The sequence below is a fragment of the Melozone crissalis genome, unplaced genomic scaffold (assembly GCF_028551555.1).
Source record: "Melozone crissalis strain CALT ecotype California unplaced genomic scaffold, PUWL_Pcris_2 ptg000106l_1, whole genome shotgun sequence".
NCBI lineage: Eukaryota > Metazoa > Chordata > Aves > Passeriformes > Passerellidae > Melozone > Melozone crissalis.
The window spans coordinates 1,845,165-1,858,441 of NW_026535883.1; the positions used below are offsets into that span (position 1 = coordinate 1,845,165).

Consider the following 13,277-nt stretch of genomic DNA (forward strand, 5'->3'; position numbering starts at 1 on the left):
GCCTGGGCTATCTCAGTGCTGGCAGCCCTGGCTCCAGGGCTGTGCAGATGCAGCCACACCTGGATCATGTCCCTGATGCTGCCCAAGGACTGTGAAGGCTTCAGTCCCTGTTGGCATTGATGACTGGGGAGGCCCTGGCTGATCTGGGGCTGCTGCAGCCTCACTCAGGGCAATTCCAAACCTCTCAATATCTTGTACATTCTCTTTTAGGTTACATCCACTAATTCTATATTAGAATGAAATTTGTGTGGGGTCACTCTGGAAAAGAATAGAGGAATGTCTTATTTAGGCAGGGATTGGGTCCTTACCTTTTGCAGCACAGACTGACTGATGAACATCTTCCAATTGGTTTTGTCTGGGAGATGCAGCCGTCAAAGCTGCAGAATCCCCCTCGGCGCCTGCATCGAGCTGCATTCCCTGTTTCCACAGACAAAAGCACACACAGCTATTGCAGTAAAAATCCAGGAGAGCAGGGTGTGCTTGCAGTCCTGCTGTCAGGCAGGGACTACTCAAATCTCACATCTGTGTCTCGTTCCCTGGAATCTCTTCATCCAAACATGGTGTCCAGCTGGAATTTCAAGAAACTCCTCTGACCCTGATACCTTCTCATCATTCCCACAAACACAGTCACTTCCAGGGACACAGAATTCCCGCTGCTGGGTGCTCACACTTTCCCCCATTTCCCCTCTCCCCTTCTCACCTGCAGCACCCTGCACCAACAGGAGGATCAGGGGGAGAAGCAGGAACAGGAACTTCATGGCTGCTGCTCCTCCTCAGTCTGCACAAGGCTGCAAAGGAAGACCAAGGTAATGGGGACAGGCAGGACCCTGAGTGGGGCAGGATTCCAGAGAGAGAACCCACACTCACCTGCCTGGAGAAGGTCTGGGTGTTGAGGCAGCAGCAAAGGCAAGAGGAATGGCTGTGTGCAGATGGCCTTGGGGCCAGGCAATGCTGCAGTGGCCCAAGCAGGCTGGGTTTATAGCAGTGCTGGTGGGTGGGACAGGCCCCAGGTGCTGCTGGCACAAGTGGCCTGGGCCAAGGCGGGAGGGCCCCATGGCTGTGGGGGTGCTGGGGCTGGCCCTGCTCCCTCCCTGCTGCAGGGCCAGAGGCTGAGGGGCCTCCTGGGGCTGTTGCAATCAATGGCACCGTTGTCCCCATGCAACACCTCTTGTGACACCCACGGCACAGCGGCACCAGGCTGGGCAGGAGACGGATGGGATGGACAGGAGAGGTGGGTTGGTGTTGGGAAGAGTAGAAATAATGAAACGGTTTCTGTCCTTTTCCTCTCTGGTTTTATCTGTTCTATACTCAGAGTGGGATTTGGAAGATCTGACTGAATATTTCAGTCGTGCTGAGCTTTGAACAGTGAGGGGAAATGTTTGCCACTCATTTTGCACCAACATCTCTTTTGGGGAGTTTGGACATGAGATGGAGAAAATAACAATTCCTGCACTCCCTCTTGCCTTCTACTTCACCCTGTTTGCCCTTGGTGAGCCCTGAGCTCGTTTCCCACACCTCCATCAGTGTGGCTCCAGATGTTCTGGGCCAAGGAGCCCCTGGGCTGGGGGAGCAGCACTTGAGTGCAGAGGCAAAGGGAGCTTGAGGGAACAGCCCCAGAGTCAGCGCCAGGACCGTCAGTGCCAGTGAGCACAGCTGAAGGAAAAGCCAAGGCAGGCAGGGATGGTCTCAACGTCCCTCATCAAGTCCCCCGCAACAGGAAAGCAATGCCATAACAAAAATTGTTGTGTTCAGTCCCTTCCTCACGATACACGGAGCAGAGGTAATGGTCTGAAAAAGCACCAGGGAAGGATTAGACTGGGAATTAGGAATAATTTCTTGGCAGAAACGGTGATGGTTTTTTGGGATTTGCTGCCGTGAGCAGTGGTACAGTCACCATTCCTGCAGGGAACTAAAAAGCTGTTGGATGTGGCACTTGTGCTCATGGTTTAGTGTTGGGGTTGGCAGTCCTGGAGGAATGGTTGGACTCAATATTCTTAGAGGTCTATTCCAACTTCAGAAATGTTATGGGACTGATTCTTGAAAGGGAAAGTCTCCACCGAACCAGGCAGGGTCCCCAGCTGCTCCCAACCAACCCTGCAGCAGCAGCAGGACACACAGACACAGCCCAGCCCTGCAATGCCAAAGTGCTCGTCTTTATTCAAGGTGGGAAAAGCAGCCCCTGCCCCAAAGACACCGGGGCTGGCACCACAGGGCTCCAGCCCAGCAGCACCCAGCAGGAGCAGCTGCCACTGCTGCTGCCAGCCCAGCTGGGCACGGCACAGCCACCGAGGCCAGGGGACATCAGCACATGGGGGCATCAGCACATGGGGACATCAGCAGGTCGGGACATCAGCAGGTTGGTCCAGCAGCCAGAAGCGAGGGCCTTGTCCTGCTTGGCAATTTCAGGGTCTCAACCCCATAGTGTGTATGAAGAAAGTAAACAAGCACATCAGCTGTTGTAGCTTTCCCTGCCACTCTGTCCCCTGCCCTGCAATGCCCAGGGTGAGGTGCAGCAGAGTCAGGCTCAGGGCAGGTGAGGTGCAGTCCTTAGTGCAGCCAGGTTGGGCCTGGGCTATCTCAGTGCTGGCAGCCCTGGCTCCAGGGCTGTGCAGATGCAGCCACACCTGGATCATGTCCTCAGTGCAGCCCAAGGACAGAGAATATTTCAGTTCTTGGTGGCCTTGGTGAGTGGGGCATCCATGGCTGACCTAGGCTAGCAGCCCCACTCAGGGCAGCTCCAAACCCATCAAGGACTTTTCCCTTTTTTTTGGTTTTTGGCATCTTTCAGAGAGCATAACTGCAGGAGAGTATTTTCAGCTGTTGGCAAGAAGGAAATTTGTAACAGATTTTTCTAGGGAAAAAGAAGGAAACTTTCCCCAGCCAGGATTGCAGAGCTTACCCTCTGCAGCATATGGTCTGTCCTGTACATCTACCAATGGGCCTTGCTGGGGGGACGCATCTCCCAAAGGAACAGTATCCTCTTTGCTGTCTGCATCGCAGTTCACTTCCTATTTCCAGAGGGAAAGGCACACATGGAACCATTAAAGCAACAATCAGGGACAGCAGTTTTATTATAGACAGACTGATGCTCCCCATGCATTTCAGGCCAAGGGCTCAGCTCCAGCCCCCCACAGTCACATCTCCAACTGCAATGTGTCTCACCTGGAAGGTGCCTGTGCCCCTAAACTGGAGACACAGTCGGACAGAGAGTGGAATGGACCAGTGTGAGGTTGAGGAAGAGCTGGGCTGGCTCCAGCTGTGGTCCCACCTCTGCCTGGACCAGCACAGCTGCCAGGCAGGAAGGGATTGCTCACATCCCACATCCCTGTGCCTGGGCCATGATTTGTGTGACCTCTGATGTAAAGTCCTTGTCCAACCCTTACAAGGATCATCCCTTGGGGCAATGAGGTTTTGGGACACTCAGTGGATGAACCCCTGGGTAAGAAGTGTCACCTCTGTAGCCCTGGAAACCTCCCCAATCCAAACACCCCATGGAGCCCTCTGCCATCCCTGTGCAGGGCAAGAGAACATCCAGAGAGTCCCAAATCGGAACAGCTGGGTGCAGGCTTGGAGCCTGAAACCACACCCCTTCTGAACCCACAGAACAAGCCAGGATTCTGTCTCCATGGGCTCTCTCCAACACAAAGTGGTGCCTAGCTGGAAACTCACTTGAAAAACCCCTTTGATCTCAATCCCCTGTTACCTTTTCATCACCTCCACAAACACAGACATTCTAGGGACACTGAATTCCCACTGCAGGGTGCTCACATTTTCTCCCATCTCCCCTCTTCCCCTCTCACCTGCAGCACCCTGGACCAACAGGAGGATCAGGGGGAAGAGCAGGAACAGGATCTTCATGGCTGCTGCTCCTCCTGGATCTGTACAGAGCTGCAGAGGGGACACCAAGGCAATGGGGACAGGCAGGACCCCAGGTGGGACAGGAGCCTGTGGCTCAGCAAAGTGCAGAGGGGCTGCCTCCAGCCACATCTGATCATGTTTCCTCTACCTTTCTCTAAAAACAATTCTCAGGCGTGTGCTAGCTTTCAAACCTTGGGAGTATTCCACTGTCTCAGTCTCTGGGAAATCAATAACCTACACTGATTCAATTACCTTCCTCAGAGATCTTCTAAAAGCTTTTCCCAGAGCACAGACTGCAGATCTGGGACCCACTCTTGCTGACAAAATCAAAATAAATGGCCAGTGAAATTTGGGAAATGCAGAGAAAAAATTGTTATTGAAAGTTATAGCAATAGAGGGCTGTTCCTCCTTTGGGCTTTATGTATCAAACACACGCCCCAAACACCCCGACCAATCCCCTCTGCTTCTCTGGTAACCAGAATATTCTCCCAGCTCAGCTTGGCAGTGCCCATCCCCAATTCCAGAGCATTCTCAGGGTTCCCAGCAAGGACATTCCCCAGCCCCACACTTACTGCCCCTGCCCTGGGCAGCACTGACCCAGGGAGTAGCCAGAGGGCAGGGAAATATCAGAAATGGGAACAGAAATCAACTTTTGCAGCTACTGAAAGCCTGAAATTATGGGAAATCTCCATACTGATTTGGGGAAAGTGCCATCCCTGTTTTGCTAAGGAAGTCCCCATTCTCCCAACAAAGATCTCATCTCCCTCTTGCAAAAAAGGCTCCACCCAAGTTTCTCCTGCACTTAGGAAACCCAAAATTATCTTTCCACATGTTCTGGACTCACAGACTTCTATTAAGTCTTTTATTCTCTTTCCCAGGCATCTCTGATAGCCAAGTTTTACACCTGGATAATTCCAGCAGTTTGTGCTTCAGGAGATGCTGCTCTGCTGGGCTTTGAGCTGAGACCCTGAGTGGGCAGAAATCCAGGGAAAAACCCCACACTCACCTGCCTGGAGAAGGTCTGGCTGTTGAGGCAGCAGCAAAGGCAAGAGGAATGGGTGTGTGCAGATGGCCTTGGGGCCAGGCAATGCTGCAGTGGCCCAAGCAGGCTGGGTTTATAGCACTGCTGGTGGGTGGGACAGGCCCCAGGTGCTGCTGGCACAAGTGGCCTGGGCCAAGGCGGGAGTGCCCCATGGCTGTGGGGTGCTGGGGCTGGCCCTGCTCCCTCCCTGCTGCAGGGCCAGAGGCTGAGGGGCCTCCTGGGGCTGTTGCAATCAATGGCACCGTTGTCCCCATGCAACACCTCTTGTGACACCCGCGGCACAGCGGCACCGGGCTGGGCACAAGAGGGATGGGATGGGATGGGATGGGATGGGATGGGATGGGATGGGATGGGATGGACAAGAGAGGTGAGTTGGTGTTGGGAAGAGTAGAAATGAGGAAATGCTTCCCCTCCTTTTGGTCTCCCACTTTTTCTGTTCTAAACTCAGAGTGGGATGTGGAAGATCTGACTGAATATTGCAATCGTGCTCAGCTTTGTACAGTGAGGGGAAATGTTTGCCACTCATTTCACACCAACAGCTCTTTTAGGGAGTTTGGAAATGAGATGGAGAAAATAACAATTCCTGCAGTCCCTCTTGCCCTTTACTTCCCCCCGTGTGCCCTTGGTGAGCCATGAGCTCGTTTCCCACACCTCCATCAGTGTGGCTCCAGATGTTCTGGGCCAAGGAGCCCCTGGGCTGGGGGAGCAGCACTTGAGTGCAGAGGGAAAGGGAGCTTGAGGGAACAGCCCCAGAGTCAGTGCCAGGACAGGTGAGCACAGCTGAAGGAAAAGCCAAGGCAGGCAGGGATGGTCTGAATATCCTTCACCAAATTCCCCAGGTCTGACAAGCAATGGCAGTGCAGACAGTTTTAGGGTCAGTCTCTTCGCCCCCCTAACAATTGGCAGAATGAGTGGAAATGGTCTCAAATAGCACCAGGTAAGGATTAGACTGGGTATTAGGAAAAATTTCTTTGAAGAAATCGTAATGGCTTTATGGGACATGCTGCTCAGAGCAGTTGTGATGTCACCATTCCTGCAGGGAATTTAAAAGCTATGTGGATGTGACACTTGTGCTCATGGTTTAGTGTTGGGATAGGAGTTCCCGGGGGAATGGTTGGGCTCAATATTCTAAGAGGACTTCTCCAATATCTGAAATGTTATGGGTGTGATTCTTGAGAGAGAAAGTCTCCAGTGAACCAGGCAGGGTCCCCAGCTGCTCCCAAGCAACCCCTGCAGCAGCAGCAGGACACACAGACTCGGCCCAGCCCTGCAATGCCAAAGTGCTCGTCTTTATTCAAGGCAGTAAAAGCAGCCCCTGCCCCAAAGACACCGGGGCTGGCACCACAGGGCTCCAGCCCAGCAGCACCCAGCAGGAGCAGCTGCCACTGCTGCTGCCAGCCCAGCTGGGCATGGCACAGCCACCGAGGCCAGGGGACATCAGCACATGGGGACATCAGCAGATGGGTGAAGCAGCCAGAAGCGAGGGCCGTGTCCTGCTTGGGAATTTCCGGGTCTCAGCCCCTGGGACTATAAGAAGACAACAAACAAGCACATCAGCTGTTGTAACTTTCCCTGCCACTGTCTCCCCTGCCCTGCAGTGCCCAGGATGAGGTGCAGCAGAGTCAGGCTCAGGGCAGGTGAGGTGCAGTCCTTAGTGCAGCCGGGTTGGGCCTGGGCTATCTCAGTGCTGGCAGCCCTGGCTCCAGGGCTGTGCAGTTGCAGCCACACCTGGATCATGTCCCCAGTGCTGCCCAAGGACCGGGAACGTTTCACTCTTTTTTGGTTTTGGTGAGTCCTCTGCAGAGTCTGAATGAGGCCCTGGGCACTGCGGCAGAGTGTGAAGGCCCTGGGTGAACTGGGGCTGCTGCAGCCCCAGTCAGGGGAGATCAAACATTCAAGAACTATTCTCTCCCTTCCTCAGCATTTCTCTCAAAGCTCAATTGCAGGAAAATATTTATTATGTGTTGTCAAGAAAGGTACAGGTAACAGATCTTTCTGGGGGAAAAAAAGGAGAAAGAACTTTCATCAGCCAAGGACTGGCCCTTACCTTTTGCAGCACACATATTCTCCAGCACATCTTCCAACAAAACGCGTACCAAAGGGACAAGAACGCCTGGAGCAGAAGCCCCCTTGTCGCCGGCACACAAGTGCATTGCCTGTTCCCATGGGAAAAGACACACACAAAGCAATTAAAGGAATAACCTGAGAGGTCAGACTGAAGCTATAGACAGGCTGATGCTCCCTGATGCTGGTGAATTTCAGACCAGGAGAAGGGCTCATATCCAATCCCTCCCCAGCCACATCTCCAATTGCAATTTGTCTCACCCGGAAGGTCCCTGTGCCCCTAAATTGGAGGCACAGTAGAGCAGAGAGTAGAAAGGACCAGTGTGAGGCTGAGCAAGAGCCAGGCTATCTGCCAGCTGTGTTCCCACCTCTGCCTGGACCAGCAGAGCTGGCAGGCAGGGATTTGTCACATTCCAACTGCCTGACCCACAGAACAAGCCAGGATTCTGTTTCCATGGGCTCCCTCCTCCCCAAGTCAGTGTCCATTTATAAACTCACTCAGGAAACACCTTTGACCCCAGTCACCTCTTCCCTTTTCATCATCCCCACAAACACAGTAACTTCCAGGGACACTGAATTCCCACTGCTGGGTTCTCACTCTTTCCCCCATTTCCCCTCTTTCATTCTCACCTGCAGCACCATGGACAAACAGGAGGATCAGAGGGAGAAGTAGGAACAGGATCTTCATGGCTGCTGCTCCTCTTCGGTCTTCACAGAGCTGCAAAGGAAGAACAAGGCAATGGGGACAGGTAGGAGACCCTGAGTGGGCAGGAATCCAGAGAGAGAACCCACACTCACCTGCTTGGAGAAGGTCTGGGTGTTGAGGCAGCAGCAAAGGCAAGAGGAATGGGTGTGTGCAGATGGCCTTGGGGCCAGGCAATGCTGCAGTGGCCCAAGCAGGCTGGGTTTATAGCAGTGCTGGTGGGTGGGACAGGCCCCAGGTGCTGCTGGCACAAGTGGCCTGGGCCAAGGCGGGAGTGCCCCATGGCTGTGGGGGTGCTGGGGCTGGCCCTGCTCCCTCCCTGCTGCAGGGCCAGAGGCTGAGGGGCCTCCTGGGGCTGTTGCAATCAATGGCACCGTTGTCCCCATGCAACACCTCTTGTGACACCCGCGGCACAGCGGCACCGGGCTGGGCAGGAGAGGGATAGGATGGACAAGAGAGGTGGGTTGGTGTTGGGAAGAGTAGAAATGAGGAAATGCTTCCCCTCCTTGTGGTCTCTGGTTTTAACTCTTCTATATCCATAGTGGGATGTGGAAGATCTGACTGAATATTGCAATCGTGCTCAGCTTTGTACAGTGAGGGGAAATGTTCGCCACTAATTTTACACCAACAACTCTTTTGGGGAGTTTGGAAATGAGATGGAGAAAATTAAATTTCCTGCAATCCCTCTTGCCCTTTGCTTCCCCCCGTGTGCCCTTGGTGAGCCCTGAGCTCGTTTCCCACACCTCCATCAGTGTGGCTCCAGATGTTCTGGGCCAAGGAGCCCCTGGGCTGGGGGAGCAGCACTTGAGTGCAGAGGGAAAGGGAGCTTGAGGGAACAGCCCCAGAGTCAGTGCCAGGACAGGTGAGCACAGCTGAAGGAAAAGCCAAGGCAGACAAGGATGTTCTGAACATCCCTCACCAAATCCTCCAGGTCTGGAAAGCAATGGCATTACAAATATTTTTGTGTTCAGTCTCTTCCCCCAGGATACAAGGAGCAGAGGAAATGGTCTGAAAAAGCACCAGGGAAGGATTAGAGTTGGCATTAGAAACAATTTGTTTGCAGAAAGGGTGATAGTTGTTTAGGACATGCTGCACAGGGCACTGGTGATGTCACCATTCCTGCAGGGAATTTAAAAACTCTGTGGATGTGGCACTTGTGCTCATGGTTTAGTGTTGGGGTTGGAGTTCCTGGGGGAATGGTTGGACTCAATATTCTTAGAGGTCTATTCCAACTTCAGAAATATTATGGGACTGAGTCTTGAGAGGGAAAGTCTCCACCGAACCAGGCAGGGTCCCCAGCTGCTCCCAACCAACCCTGCAGCAGCAGCAGGACACACAGACACGGCCCAGCCCTGCAATGCCAAAGTGCTCGTCTTTATTCAAGGTGGGAAAAGCAGCCCCTGCCCCAAAGACACCGGGGCTGGCACCACAGGGCTCCAGCCCAGCAGCACCCAGCAGGAGCAGCTGCCACTGCTGCTGCCAGCCCAGCTGGGCACGGCACAGCCACCGAGGGCAGGGGACATCAGCACATGGGGACATCAGCACTTGGGGACATCAGCACTTGGGGACATCAGCAGATGGGTGCAGCAGCCAGAAGCAAGGCCCATGTCCTGCTTGGCAATTTCAGGGTCTCAGCCCCAGACACTGCCAGAAGAGAAGAAACAAGCACATCAGCTCTTGTAACTTTCCCTGCCACTCTGTCCCCTGCCCTGCAATGCCCAGGGTGAGGTGCAGCAGAGTCAGGCTCAGGGCAGGTGAGGTGCCGTCCTTAGTGCAGCCAGGTTGGGCCTGGGCTATCTCAGTGCTGGCAGCCCTGGCTCCAGGGCTGTGCAGATGCAGCCACACCTGGATCATGTCCTCAGTGCTGCCCAAGGACAGTGAAGGATTCACACTTTGGTGGCTTTGTTGAGTGGGAGGCCCTGGCTGACCTGGGGCTGCTGCGGCTCCTCTCAGGGTATCTCCAAGCACCTTCCCATCCCTCCCCTCAGCTCTGCCTTCTGTCCCAAAGAGCCCGGAACCTTTAGTGACTCAGGGCCCTTAAACACTTTCTGCCATGTCAGCAACATTTGTAATTCCAAAACTTACTTTTTGCAGCAATAGAAGAACCTGGAACATTTTCCTTTGATGACCCAGGGGTATTTGCAGCTCAAAAATCCACAGTAGCCATTTTCTTTCTGACACTCTTTCTTGTTTGTTGGCGCCAAGGAGGATCCTGCTCAGTGAAACAGGTCTAAGTGAGTTTGGCATGAAAGTCAAAATATGCCTGGTTCCAGAGTAGCTGCTGCTGGCTCTGAGTCCCAGTCTTATATGGGAACTGAACAACAAAACCAACGTTTTAAACTCTCCAGTCAAGGTTAATTTTTTTCCTCAGCAATATGTTCATGTGGGGAAAGACAGAGGGAAAGATCAGCAGGATCCACAGGACTTGCTATGCTGGCCCTTCAGCTGCCCAGACCTTCGTCACAGCAAGTCCCTCCCAAATGTTATAAATACCTAAGAATTCTGGTCACATAACAGGACCAGGAAAACCCATCAGGTGAGGGTTCCCAACTCAGTCATGTCCCCTCTGTCCCTCTCACCTGCAGCACTGTGCACCAGCAGGAGGAACAAGGGCAAGAGCAGGTAGAGGATCCTCATGGCTGATGCCTGTCCTGGGTCTTCTTGGGGCTGCAGAGGGAACACACCAAGAAGCAAAGCAGGGTCAAGGATTGAGGGGAATCTTTGTGCCTGGAGAGGCCAAGCTAAATGAGGTCTTATCCAATGTTGCCCATTGCCCAAGCCAGCCCAAAGCTTGCTGCACAAACACCCTGCAAAATCCCCTTTGCTTTCCAAAAGTGTGAAAAGTCATCTCAGCTCTGCTGGCAAATATCCATCCCCAACTCCAGAGCATTCCCAGGATTCCCAGCCAGCCCAGTCCCCATCCCTGTGCAGCACTGACCCAGGGAGGAGCAAGAGGGCAGGGAAGGGTCTTGGTGGGCTGGAAGTGAGTCCCCAGTGACCTACCTGAGAAAGGTGTTGTTTCAGAGCACACCAAGGTCTGTCTGTAACAAACCAAGCTGGAATGTCTTGTGTGAAGAGTCCAGCTCAGGGAGTGTCCCTGTGCCCCAAGCACGCCGGTTTTTCCCCATTTCCAGTGGGTGGGGCTGGCACAAGTGGCCTGGGCCAAGGCGGGAGGGCCCCATGGCTGTGGGGGTGCTGGGGCTGGCCCTGCTCCCTCCCTGCTGCAGGGCCAGAGGCTGAGGGGCCTCCTGGGGCTGTTGCAATCAATGGCACCGTTGTCCCCATGCAACACCTCTTGTGACACCCGCGGCACAGCGGCACCGGGCTCGGCACGAGAGAGATGGGATGGACAAGAGAGGTGGGTTGGTGTTGGGAAGAGTAGAAATGAGGAAATGCTTCCCCTCCTTGTGGTCTCTGGTTTTAACTCTTCTATACCCGTAGTGGGATGTGGAAAATCTGACTGAATATTGCAATCATGCTCAGCTTTGTACAGTGAGGGGAAAGGTTTGCCAATCATTTCACACCAACAGCTCTTTTGAGGAGTTTGGAAATGAGATGGAGAAAATAAAATTTCCTGCATGCCCTCTTGCCCTTTGCTTCCCCCTGTGTGCCCTTGGTGAGCCCTGAGCTCGTTTTCTACACCTCCATCAGTGTGGCTCCAGATGTTCTGGGCCAAGGAGCCCCTGGGCTGGGGGAGCAGCACTTGAGTGCAGAGGGAAAGGGAGCTTGAGGGAACAGCCCCAGAGTCAGTGCCAGGACAGGTGAGCACAGCTGAAGGAAAAGCCAAGGCAGGCAGGGATGTTCTGAACATCCCTCACCAAATTCTCCAGGTCTAACAAGCAATGGCAGTGCAGTCAGTTTTGGGGTCAGTTTCTTCTCCCACGTAACAATTGGCAGGGTGAGAGGATATGGTCTGGAAAAGTACCAGGGAAGGACTAGAGTTGGCATTAGAAATAATTTGTTTGCAGAATGGGTGATGGTTGTTTAGGACATGCTGCACAGGGCACTGGTGGTGTCACCATTCCTGCAGGGAATTTAAAAACTCTGTGGATGTGGCACTTGTGCTCATGGTTTAGTGTTGGGGTTGGCAGTCCTGGGAGAATGGTTGGAGAGTTGGAGTCAATTTTCTTAGAGGACTATTCCAACTTCAGAAATGTTATGGGACTGATTCTTGAAAGGGAAAGTCTCCACCGAACCAGGCAGGGTCCCCAGCTGCTCCCAACCAAGCCCTGCAGCAGCAGCACCAGGACACACAGACACGGCCCAGCCCTGCAATGCCAAAGTGCTCGTCTTTATTCAAGGCAGGAAAAGCAGCCCCTGCCCCAAAGACACCGGGGCTGGCACCACAGGGCTCCAGCCCAGCAGCACCCAGCAGGAGCAGCTGCCACTGCTGCTGCCAGCCCAGCTGGGCACGGCACAGCCACCGAGGGCAGGGGACATCAGCACATGGGGACATCAGCACATGGGGACATCAGCACATGGGGACATCAGCCAGAAGCGAGGGTCATGTCCTGCTTGGCAATTTCAGGGTTTCAAATCCAGTCACTGTAAGAAGAAAAGAGACAAGCACATCAGCTGTTGTAACTTTCCCTGCCACTGTCTCCTCTGCCCTGCAATGCCCAGAGTGAGGTGCAGCAGAGTCAGGCTCAGGGCAGGTGAGGTGCAGTCCTTAGTGCAGCCAGGTTGGGCCTGGGCTATCTCAGTGCTGGCAGCCCTGGCTCCAGGGCTGTACAAATGCAGCAAGTTTGGGATCGTGTCCTCAGTGCTGCCCAGGGACAGGGAATGTTTCCCTCTTTGGTGGCTTTGGTGTGTGGGTAGGCCTTGGCACTCGTTTGTCTCCTTCAGCCCCACTCACAGCAGCTCCAAACCCCCAAGGAAAAGACTTTTCCCTTCCTTCTTCAGCATCTCTTTCAAAGCATAAATGCAGGAGAATATTTATCATGAGTTTTCAAGAAAGAAATATTAAACAGATTCTTCTGTGGGAAAAAGGCAAACCTGTCCTTAGCCAGGAAATCCAGGTCTTACCTTTTGCAGCACACGGACATGTCTGAACATCTTCCAATAGTTCTTAGAGGGGGGCGACATCTTACAGAAGAACAAAATCCTCCTCTCTGATTGCATTGAATTCTACTCCCTGTTTCCATGGGGAAAGACACACAGAGAATAATTACAGCAATAATCTGGCAGAGCGGGTTGTGCTTGCAGTCCTGCCTGCGCCATGATTCATGGGGCCTCTGATGAATAGTCCTTGTCCAGCCATTGCAGGGATCATCCCTTGGGGAGATGAGGATTTGGGACACTCAGTGGATGAACCACTGGATAAGAAGTGTCACCTTTGTGCCCCAAGAAACCCCCCCCAACCAAACACCCCATGGGGTCCTCTGCCATCCCTCTGCAGGGCAAGAGATTTCTAAAGAGGAACAGCTGGGTGCAGGCGTGGAGTCTCAAAACCAAACCCCTTCTTAAGCCATGGAACAAGCCAGGTTTTTTTCCCATGGGGTCTCTCCACCCCACATCAGTGTCCAGTTGGGAACTCACTCAAAAACCAGCTTTGACCTTGATACCCCATTACCTTCTCATCACTCCCACAAACTCAGTCACTTCCGGGGA

General features: G+C 53.5%; 2 protein-coding genes across 2 annotated transcripts in view; both read right to left on the reverse strand.

The window, feature by feature from the left end:
- Nucleotides 1-13,277, reverse strand: part of PAQR8 (progestin and adipoQ receptor family member 8) — a 169,141-nt gene that overhangs the window by 61,092 nt on the left and 94,772 nt on the right. The window lies entirely within an intron of this gene.
- LOC128947513 (gallinacin-1 alpha-like) lies at nucleotides 6,346-12,766 on the reverse strand. The gene is made up of 4 exons (XM_054291794.1): nucleotides 12,693-12,766; nucleotides 10,247-10,334; nucleotides 9,753-9,879; nucleotides 6,346-6,427 (listed from the first exon to the last, which is right to left on the reverse strand). Exons 1-4 carry the CDS (start codon nucleotides 12,750-12,752, stop codon nucleotides 6,415-6,417), a joined length of 288 nt encoding a protein of 95 aa, XP_054147769.1. The 5' UTR covers nucleotides 12,753-12,766; the 3' UTR covers nucleotides 6,346-6,414.

Coding starts and splice junctions, on each gene's coding strand:
- LOC128947513 (XM_054291794.1), bottom strand. CDS start 12,752: ATGTCGCCCCCCTCTAAGAACTATTGGAAGATGTTCAGACATGTCCGT. Junction 10,335..12,692: donor ATGTCCGTGTGCTGCAAAAG/GTAAGACCTGGA, acceptor TTCCCTCTGCAG/CCCCAAGAAGACCCAGGACA. Junction 9,880..10,246: donor GCTGGTGCACAGTGCTGCAG/GTGAGAGGGACA, acceptor TTCACTGAGCAG/GATCCTCCTTGGCGCCAACA.